The sequence below is a fragment of the Cucurbita maxima genome, unplaced genomic scaffold (assembly GCF_002738345.1).
Source record: "Cucurbita maxima cultivar Rimu unplaced genomic scaffold, Cmax_1.0 Cma_Scf00018, whole genome shotgun sequence".
Classification (NCBI taxonomy): Eukaryota; Viridiplantae; Streptophyta; class Magnoliopsida; order Cucurbitales; family Cucurbitaceae; genus Cucurbita; species Cucurbita maxima.
In genome coordinates, this window is record NW_019272034.1 from 4,457,479 (window position 1) to 4,467,442 (window position 9,964).

The following is a 9,964-nucleotide window of genomic DNA, read 5'->3' on the forward strand; positions in this document are numbered from 1 at the left end:
TTTTTTTTTTTTTTTTTTTTTTTTTTTTTTTTTTTTTTTTTTTTTTTTTTTTTTTTTTTTTTTTTTTTTTTTTTTTTTTTGCTAGTTTGGCTCAAGTTTGTTTTTTTCAACCTTTGTCAGGTTGTCTTCTTTTTGTGTGATCGACATTGTCTACTTTGAGCATAAGCTCTCATGGCTATGCTTTTGGTTTCCCCAAAAGACCTCGTACCAACGGAAATATATTCCTTACTTGTAAACTCATAATCAACCCCTTAATTAGCCGACGTGGGACTCCTCTCCTAACAATCCTCAACAATTCTCCCCTCGAACAAAGTACACCATAGAGCCTCCCTTAAGACCTATGGAGCCCTTGAACAGCCTCCCCTTAATCGAGGCTCAACTCCTCTGGAGCCCTCAAACAAAGTACACCTTTTGTTAGACACTTGAGTCACTTTTGACTACACACCTTCGAGGCTCACAACTTCTTCGTTCGATATTTGAGAATTCTATTGACAGAGCTAAGTTAAGGGCATGACTCTGATACCATGTTAGGAACCACAGCCCTCTACAATAGTATGATATTATCCACTTTGAGCATAAGTTCTCATGACTTTGCTTTTGGTTTTCTCAAAATGTCTCATACCAATGGAGATAGTGTTCCTTACTTAAACTCATGGTCTTTCCCTTAATTAGCAAATGTGGGACTACTCTCCCAACAATCCTCTTTAACACCTCCTCAACATGCATATTCTTTAATTGAGATTCTCAACAAAAGTTCAATTTCCCATGTGTGTACACGTGTATTAAAATAATCAATAAGTTCACATTTTAACTTTACGATGATTTGTGAGTGGAGGTTTTCTTTAATTTAATTGTTGAAGGATACAGATTTAATCACCCATACCAATCAAGATTGTTGAATCCCATATTCACTACTAAAGTCGAACAGAAAATTAGTCCCGATTCACCAAGCTCTACTAAAGAAACGAAGAACTCTGCTTTAACCCTCCAAATAGATTTAGCCATTAAAAGGAAAAAATTAGGGAAAAAAACACTTATCCAAAGTAACTTACCACAGAAGGCTGCCCCTTGAAGAGTCTTAGCATTGTCGGTGGAGGTGAGCTTTTGGGAATAGCTACTGTTACATCATAAATTGCTGGAACAAATGAGCGCATATGACCTACAGCTGACACAAAACCCTGAAAGCAGCAGAATAACAAGTTATGATAATTCATAGGCAACTAAAAATATAGATCAATACATGCTAGGTGAATAAATGTAAGTACGATCGAATGTTTTCTAATTACAACACACACAAAAATGTGCAATCAAATAAAACTTGCACCAACTTTGCATTGATTAGGATCAAAGTAATGAGAACAGAATAGCACCAAATAGGAAAAACTCTAATCTCCAAGACAAACAAAAACACCCTTTAAGGATAAGATAGTTACGTCTATCATTTCCCTACCAAATAAAGGACAATAGAAACCAAGAAAAAGAAATGATGTGCTGCCAAAGGAGGGAGAATAGAAGCCAGTCAATTATTCCTCATAGAAGAAAGGTGATATAATCGAGAAAACATAGAGCATATGGGTCAATTCCCAACCATTTGTCTTCCAAAAAAAAAATAAGTGTCTGCCTGTAACAACTCAAGCCCACTGCTAGCAGATATTGTCCTTTTGGGCTTTCCTTATGAGCTTCCCCTCAAGTTTTAAAACACGTCTGCTAGGGAGAGGTTTCCACACCCTTATAAAGAATTCTTAGTTCCCCTCTTCAACTAATGTGGGGTCTCACAATCCACCCCCCTTCAGGACACAACGTCCTTGCTGGCACACTGTTTGGTGTCCACTCGCCTTCAGGGCTCAGTGTCCTCGCTGACACATCGCCGAGTGTCTGCCTCTGATACAATTTATAACAGCTCAAGCTCACCGCTAGTAGATATTGTCCTCTTTGGGCTTTTCCTTCCAAACTTTCCTTCAAGGTTTTAAAATGTGTCTACTAGGGAGAGGTTTCCACACTTTTATAAAAAATGCTTAGTTCCCCTCTCCAACCGATGTGGGATCTCACACTGCCTATCACCCACCATACATGGAATAAACTGACAGAAAAAAGGGAAACCCACAGAAATAACTTTCCAAGAATTTCTGTGTGTGCCTTTCAAAACCCCTCTCAAGGTCCACTCATAAGAACGGGAAGGTACTTGCTTATCATGACCTTAAGCTGTATGGAGGAGAAGGGGAAATGTCACAGCCATTTAGCTAACAAGGCTCTCATGTTGATCCTTCCTTCTAATCAAAGTCTACTTGCATGGCATGCCATGAGGTGTCTCCTTCCCACTTTTTGAGCATATTCCATCCCCTTATATAAAAGAAATTTTCAAGCACAACTTAAAAGCCTTGGGGAAAAAAAACAAAAAGTAGAAGTTAAATCATGCAATTCATAGCATGAACCAAACAAAACGAAACACAGAAGGAGAAGGGGGAAATTACAGAAAATAACTGAGTGGATTTTTTTGTATCTTCTGTTTATTACTGTATTTCCTTTGCAGAGGTCTAGGAGTTCAAAGAAGGCGCAATAAACAATTAAAAAATCACCTAAACATGATCAGAATGAAAAAATCGCGAAAAAGTTGTTTCCAATGAACTGACCTTTGTACGTGGAATCAAAACATTCCTAGGAACAGGTAATCCATTTGCATTGGCATACTCTTTAGCTGCCAAAAGTTTTGCCTCAGTAAATCGAGTCCCTTCTACAAAAAGTGCCAACCAAAAAGGCAAAGGGAAGTCCTTCAACCGTAAAAGACCTGACTGTAGACGCAATAACATGAGACTCAAATGAAACCAACATGTGACGTACAGATAGAATCACATGGTAAAATTGAAAAGACTAACGAGCAGTGAAAAAATCTAATATTAAGTACGGCATGAATGTCTTACCTTTAAAGTAATTTCATCCTTGGCCCAGCTTCTTTCAAGAAAAAGATACTCGGAAAACCACATTGACCAACCTATAACCTACCAGAATAGAACTCTAAATGGTAAGTTCTTCCCTAACAACTTGGATGACTTTTGTCAGCTCATAGGGTTGAAGTTAAGTACTAGGAGAAATTTAGCATTAGCAACATGTCTACAAGTAATCCAAAAAAAAAAACTTTAAAATTTGTAATGAAAATAACAAGCTCATGAATGCTAAAAATACTTCAGAAAAATGAACATACTGGCAGCAATTTTGATGACTTCTTCATTACAGCTAACGTGCTGCCAAGACATCCAGATCTCTACCACATGAAATTCAAGATTATTAATAAGGAGAAAGTATAAGACAAACAAACAAAATGGCATTAAACACACTGATTTTATGCTCTGATAGAAACACATAACATGCAATATATTTAGATACCAGCAAATGTAAAAATATGCACCCATAAATATGAGTGATACATATTGAAGTTGAATTATCCTTGATTAAGAAAGAAAAGGAAATAGGCACCTGAGCCAGAATCCATCCAACAAGCCAATCAATATCACTTCTGTGATTAGAGACAACAAGTGCATGTTCTTTACCTGGAAAAGTTCATAACTAAGTTGTGATTTGAGCCATTTTGCAGATATTTCAAAAGATAAATAAATTTGTAGTCAATACTCTTACCCATCAGTTTAAGGGTCTCACAATCTGTGTACACTTTAATCTGCATTCAAAATAGTTCAACAAATTGAGCTTTCAATAATCCAATCCAAGAACCAAAATTGATCATGTTGTGGCATCAAAATATAGTAAGCCATGAAAAGATAAGATAAAGTAATTAATCATTAAAAATCAAAAGGGAGAGAAAAACAAGCAGCAACAATATCACTATGATGCACCTTAACACCTGCCCACCAATCAACTATCCAAACAAGCTCCAACCACAACAACTCTGCCACCAATCTATTAATCCTTCTGTACCCATTCTTTGTTATCGGCCTTATAAGGATAAAGCATATTGCCTGAAAACAAGGTAACAAAAATTTGAGAGCCGGTCACATCGTTCAGTGTGTATATATAAGAATAACCAGCAAAAGCTTTCAAAGAAGGTGGAGTGAAAAAACAGACCCTAGCATAGCACAACAGTACAACCACAACGACAGCTTAGATGATAAACCATGGTGGTTTAACTCACAGGCGACTCAATGGTAACAAGCAACGCATACTATTAACCCAAAACACCTCGTGAGTTAAAAATACTTTTTTAAAAAAAAAAATCGAATGATGAAAACAGGAAGGGAGGAAAACAAAATCTTAGCTAAATTTACAAGTTACCCTTGTGCCACCAGAAAATTAATCCAAATAAGAGAGCAACAAACATGCATTTAGACGAGAATCATACCAATAAATTGGCTCAAGGCCTGAAGCAACTAAACCCAACAACTAAAATCTCCGCAACTAACTTTAACCACACACCAAAATACAAAAAAGAACATAACCCAACAGTAAACGAACTGAATCTCGATGAACGAAATCGAGAAAGAAAGAAAGAAGAACACACGTGGATCAAACTAGTGCAAAACACCTGAATGAGATTGACGACGAGGCCAGAGACAAAGAAGAGGACGCCCAATGGCAAGATCACCAGGGCCGCTGGAATCACCATAGGCACAAGCAGGTAGTCTCCACGGCGAATTCAGACGCTTGCAGAAATGAGAGGAAAAGAAGGCAGAGAAATTGGAAGGGTAATCTATACTATATATAAATGGTACAATTTATAATGCATTTTTAGTTTGTTGAAATGGAATTAATATGGTAATAAAACGTCGTGTGCTTGGAAGTGAAAATGCCCATTTGACGATCAACCAGGCTCATAGAAGACAAATTGTAACCCCCATTACTGAGACCATAATGGAGAATAAGCAATTTAGATGTAAGAGCCTCTTTACGTCATTCATTTCCTAATTCGTAGGCCCCTTCTCTTCGAAGGTTCATGTTCATGCGAAAAGGGGAAACCTGAGTGAAAGACGAATTGAGCTGTGGAATTAGAAGAGAATTCGATCACTGTTTCCCAATCAGACAGCCAGACACAAACCACGTCCCAATCTTCCAGGAGGGTGTTCCTTTTTCATTATAATTCCGCTATTCTTAGAAAACAATGCGAAGCCGCTAGGAGAGAGGCTGCGGCGCCACTAACGGAACAAAAACGACGGTGACGGCAGCATTAAACGGGGGAGAGCCGGCGACACCGACCTGCAACAGAATAGGAGAGGGGGTGTAGAGGTAGTGGCGTGGAGTAATTAGGGTTATCCACTTCTTTTTATTCCTTTTTATTTTATCTTACAATGGATTCTCTATAAACAACAACTAATTAACATTTAATATATTTAATTTTTTAATATAAGATTTGCATGTTGAATTTTATACTAATAGATGTTGTTATTAGCACTTCCGTCAATATGTAATTTAGATTTAATAAAATTACAATGATATAATGTTAACTATTAAACACAAAATTTTATTAATATTTTATGGCTATAGATTTTATTAATATAATAAGTGTATAATTTTTATATTGTTTGGGTATAAATATTTTTTTATGGCTATAGATTTTATTTTAATATAATTAAAAATATATTTAAAAAAAAAATCAAATAATGGGATTTTCAAACCCATCCTTTGTTTCTGTTATTTTTTACTTTTTTTAATTCTATTATTCTTTTTTTTTTCTCTTTTGTATTATTCTTCCATTTATTTTTGTTGGTTTTCTTTCATTTTTAATTCATTTTCAATTTTTTGTTGTTTGTTTAATTTATTATTTTTTTATAACTCATTTAACTCATTTTCTTGGTTTAAATGGTTTATAGAAGAGTTGGAAAAGGGAAATAAATCAATTATTTTTAATTTTTAAAACATGATATTTATAATTAATTTTTCAATTTGATTATCATATACTCATTTATAATTTTATTAAAATCATTTATTTGGGAATAACTCTTAACAATAAATAAACTCAAAAATCTAAAATTTAAAGTCTATTATTTATAATATACATACTAATAAACAAAAATTAAATTAAAGAAAATTTATACACGTTTATAATATACCTATCTCATTTAATATGGTTTACTCCACCACGTGCCAACATTTGATTACAAAATATAAATTGTACTAAATATAATGATTAAGATTTATTACCTAATAAACTTTATAAAAAAAACATAAAGCTTAAGGTACTGAATAAAAATTAAATTAATTAAAATGATTTTAATAATTTAGCTTAATAAAAATAAAATGGTTAATAATATAATAAAATTATTTAAAATATTTTATTTATACGAAATTCTTATAACATTTTTCATCTAAATCAAATGGATATTTTATTTCCAAACATTTTTTTTTTAATATCAAAAACAAAACTTTCGAAAATATTATCTCCATTCAAATGAGGACTCTTGTGAGAAGTTCCAAAAGGATGAGAAAAAAGTGGATAATATCATACAATTGTGGAGAATCGTGTTCGTCTAACATGATATTAGAGTCATGCCCTAAACTTAGTCATGTCAATAGAATCCTCAAATGTCAAACAAAAGTATTGTGAGCCTCAAAAGCATAGTAAAAAATGACTAAGACTCCAAAAGAAAAAAAGTCAAGCCTCGATTAAGGGGAGACGTACTTTGTTCTATGGAAGGTGTTGGATAAAAGTCCCACATCGACTAATTTAAGGAATGATCGTGAGTTTATAACTAAAAGAATACTATCTCCATTGGAACTAGAGTTTTTGGGAAGCTCAAAGCAAGGTCATTAGACTTTGTGTTCAAAGTGGACAATATCATACTAATGTGGAGATTCGTGGAGAATCCTGTTATTATTCAAGGTAAAACTTCATTAAAAAAAAAAAAAAAAAAAAATCTAACCTCCAATCCATTGAAACAGAGATTTAAGATAAAAACCAAAACTCTTTACAGGAACAATGATTTCTTTCCTTGAAGGCAAGTGAAATTAGTCAACTCATCATGAACAACAATGTCAATATAACTACCTTCCATCTTCCCTTCAAACCATTCTTCATGGACATGGCTTCTCCATTTTCACCTCCCTTCTTCCTCCTCCTCCTCCTCCTAGTTCAACTATTTTTTCCAAGTTTCATCCATTGTTCATACATATCTGCCATCGGAGACCCCGGAATGAAGAACCCAAATGTCCGAGTGGCATTGGAGGCATGGAATTCCTGTAACGAAGTTGGTGCCGAAGCTCCTACCATGGGCAGCCCCAGATTGGCCGATTGCGCTGATTTGCAGCCCTCATCAGCTCCCACCATGGTTGCCCACAAAGTAAACGAATCAATTAACAAACTCAAAGCCGGTGAAAAATTCCCATCGGAGCGATTCAAGCCATACAAAGACCCAAATTTATACGCCGTGGAGAAGGAGCGCTATCTGGGTTCATTATGCGAGGTCGATGGCTCTTCAAATCCATGGAGTTTCTGGATGATTATGCTGAAAAATGGGAATTTGGACAAGAACTCTACGCTTTGTCCTGAGAATGGTAAGAAGGTTAGTGAAATTAAAACAGATTTGAAGTTCCCCTGTTTCGGTGAAGGGTGTATGAACCCACCTCTTGTTTACCATAACTATTCGAGATTGGTGTCTTTGGAGGAAGGGATGGTGTCTTTAAGTGGTGGGTTCTATGGAACTTATGAAGTTGATGCTGATTTGAGTAATGGTATAGGGAAAAATTCTTACTTTTCGGTATCTTGGCGGAAGAATGTTACAACGGGGAGTTGGGTTTTCTTGAATCGATTGACGACGTCTTCTAAGTATCCTTGGATTATGTTGTACCTTCGATCTGATGCAACCAAGGGCTTCAATGGTGGGTATCACTATGATGGTCGTGGCATTATGAGAAAGGTTCTTCTTCATCCATTCTCTCTTCACTTGTTTTTCAAATTGTAGAGATTAGATATTGAAGTGAAATTTTGAATTGTTATTATCAGTTGCCTGAGTCCCCAAATTTCAAGGTGAGGTTGACACTTGATATCAAAAGTGGTGGTGGAAAGGGCAGCCAATTCTATCTGCTAGACATAGGAAGCTGCTGGAAGAACAATGGAGATCCTTGCAATGGCGACACTACTACCGATGTAACTCGATACAGCGAAATGATTATCAACCCCAAGACCGGTGGTACGTGCAAGCCGAGCAATGTCATGGCTTGTCCGCCCTATCATGTTAGTTCTTCAGGAGAGAAGATATACAGGAATGAGACCTCAAGGTTTCCATACTCAGCTTATCATCTGTATTGCGGTCCTGGAAATGCTATGCATTTGGAGAAACCGTGTGAACTTTGTGATCCATATAGCAACCCACAGTCTCAAGAGTTGGTACAAATTCTTCCACATCCTGAATGGGCTGTTCATGGCTATCCACAGAAGCAGGGAGAGGGATGGGTTGGAGATCCTAGAACTTGGGAGCTCGACGTTGGAGCTTTGTCCAACCGCTTGTACTTCTACCAGGTAAATCTTCTTTCTTCAACGATGGGAGATTACAAGTGTAACGGTCCAATCAAGTCCACGGTTATCACAATTCACCCCATCGGGGACCGTGTTCTTGCTGACACTCATTCTTTTCTCCAATTGATGTGGGATCTCACAATTCACCCATTCAGGCCTTAGCATTCTCGCTGACACTTGTTCTCTTCTCCAATCAATGCGAGACCCCAATCCACCCCCTTCGAGGCTCAGTGTCCTTGCTTGCACACTGCCTCGTATCCACCCCATTCCAGGGTTCAGGCTCTTTGCTGGCACATCGCTCGATGTCTAACTCTGATACCATTTGTAACGGCCCAAGCTCACCACCAGCAGATATTGTCCTATTTAGGTTTTTCCCTCAAGATTTTTAAAATGTGTCTCCTTAGAGAAAAAATTTCACACATTTATAAAAAATGTTTCGCTCTCCTCTTCAACCAATGTTGTGAGATCCCACGTCGATTGAGGAGGAGAATGAAACACCCTTATAAGGGTGAGGAAATCTCTCCCTACCAGACGCATTTTAAAAATCTTAAAGGTAAGCTCGAAAGGGAAAGCCCAAAGACGAGAATATCTGCTGGTGGTGGGCTTGGATCGTTACAAATGGTATTAAAGCCAAACACCGAGCGATGTGTCAACGAGGAGGTTATTCCTCAAAGCGGGTAGACACAAGGTGATGTGCCAGTAAAGACACTGGGCGTCGAAGGAGGGTGGATTTAGTGGGGTCCCACATCGATTGGAGAATGGAACGAGTGTTAGCAAGGACGCCAGACCCTAAAGGGGTGAATTGTGAGATCTCACATTAGTTAGGGAGTAGAACGAAGCACCGTTTGTAAGGGTGTAGAATGCTCCCCTAACAAAAACATTTTAAAAACCTTGAGGGTAAGCACGGAAGAGAAAGCCGAAAAAAGACAATATCTCCGAAAAGAGGTGGAAAGCTAAATAATATAAATATAAAGTGAGTGTGTTGTTGGCGATGTAGGATCCGGGAACGAAGGCAGCTAGGCGGATATGGAGTTCTATCAATGTTGGCACGGAAGTATACTTTAGCGAAGGGGAGACAGCAGAGTGGAGCGTAAGTGACTTTGATGTTTTGGTGCCTGAAGATTAGAGGTGGTGCCCAACGATTATGGAGGCTAATCTGTCATATTTAATATATGAATTTTTTATCTTTAATATATTAAAAATTAATTAAAAATTTTCAAGTATATTTTTCTTCCTTTTTATGTTTAATATCTCTAATATATTGAATAGTACTTCCTTTTAAATATATTTCTCTTTCATATATAATATATTAAATACTTAAATTAACGGGATGATAAAAATTAATTAATTAAAATATTTAATTATTCGATTGTTTATTAATTAATTATTAATTTTATAATTTTATAAGTGGTAAAAGATACCAAATTAATTAATTAATTAATTAAACTTTTAATTAAAATATAAAATAAATTAATTAATCATTTTCATTTATAAACTATAGGTAAGTTA

The 9,964-nt window shown here is 36.1% G+C and overlaps 2 protein-coding genes across 2 annotated transcripts in view; one reads left to right on the forward strand and one right to left on the reverse strand.

The window, feature by feature from the left end:
• Positions 1-5,238, reverse strand: part of LOC111492656 (1-acyl-sn-glycerol-3-phosphate acyltransferase 2-like) — a 7,274-nt gene extending 2,036 nt beyond the window's left edge. Inside the window, exons 1-8 of the mRNA XM_023142043.1 lie at positions 4,532-5,238; positions 3,846-3,968; positions 3,631-3,670; positions 3,472-3,545; positions 3,200-3,259; positions 2,919-2,996; positions 2,631-2,789; positions 1,053-1,178 (exon numbers count right to left, since the gene is read on the reverse strand). Of these exons, the coding sequence (XP_022997811.1) occupies positions 1,053-1,178; positions 2,631-2,789; positions 2,919-2,996; positions 3,200-3,259; positions 3,472-3,545; positions 3,631-3,670; positions 3,846-3,968; positions 4,532-4,612 (741 nt within the window). The 5' untranslated portion in view covers positions 4,613-5,238. The remainder of the gene's footprint in view (positions 1-1,052; positions 1,179-2,630; positions 2,790-2,918; positions 2,997-3,199; positions 3,260-3,471; positions 3,546-3,630; positions 3,671-3,845; positions 3,969-4,531) is intronic.
• A 1,775-nt stretch (positions 5,239-7,013) lies between these two features.
• Positions 7,014-9,618, forward strand: LOC111492655. The gene is made up of 3 exons (XM_023142042.1): positions 7,014-7,856; positions 7,943-8,458; positions 9,453-9,618. The coding sequence occupies exons 1-3, from the start codon at positions 7,017-7,019 to the stop codon at positions 9,579-9,581; spliced, it is 1,485 nt and encodes a 494-aa protein (XP_022997810.1). The 5' UTR covers positions 7,014-7,016; the 3' UTR covers positions 9,582-9,618.
• Positions 9,619-9,964: the final 346 nt, after the last annotated feature.

Bases quoted from the DNA above. Each gene is read 5' to 3' on its own strand.
- LOC111492655 (XM_023142042.1), top strand. From the start codon at position 7,017: ATGGACATGGCTTCTCCATTTTCACCTCCCTTCTTCCTCCTCCTCCTC. The intron at 7,857-7,942 runs GTTCTTCTTCAT...TGTTATTATCAG, and splicing joins GTCGTGGCATTATGAGAAAG to TTGCCTGAGTCCCCAAATTT. The intron at 8,459-9,452 runs GTAAATCTTCTT...TTGGCGATGTAG, and splicing joins ACCGCTTGTACTTCTACCAG to GATCCGGGAACGAAGGCAGC.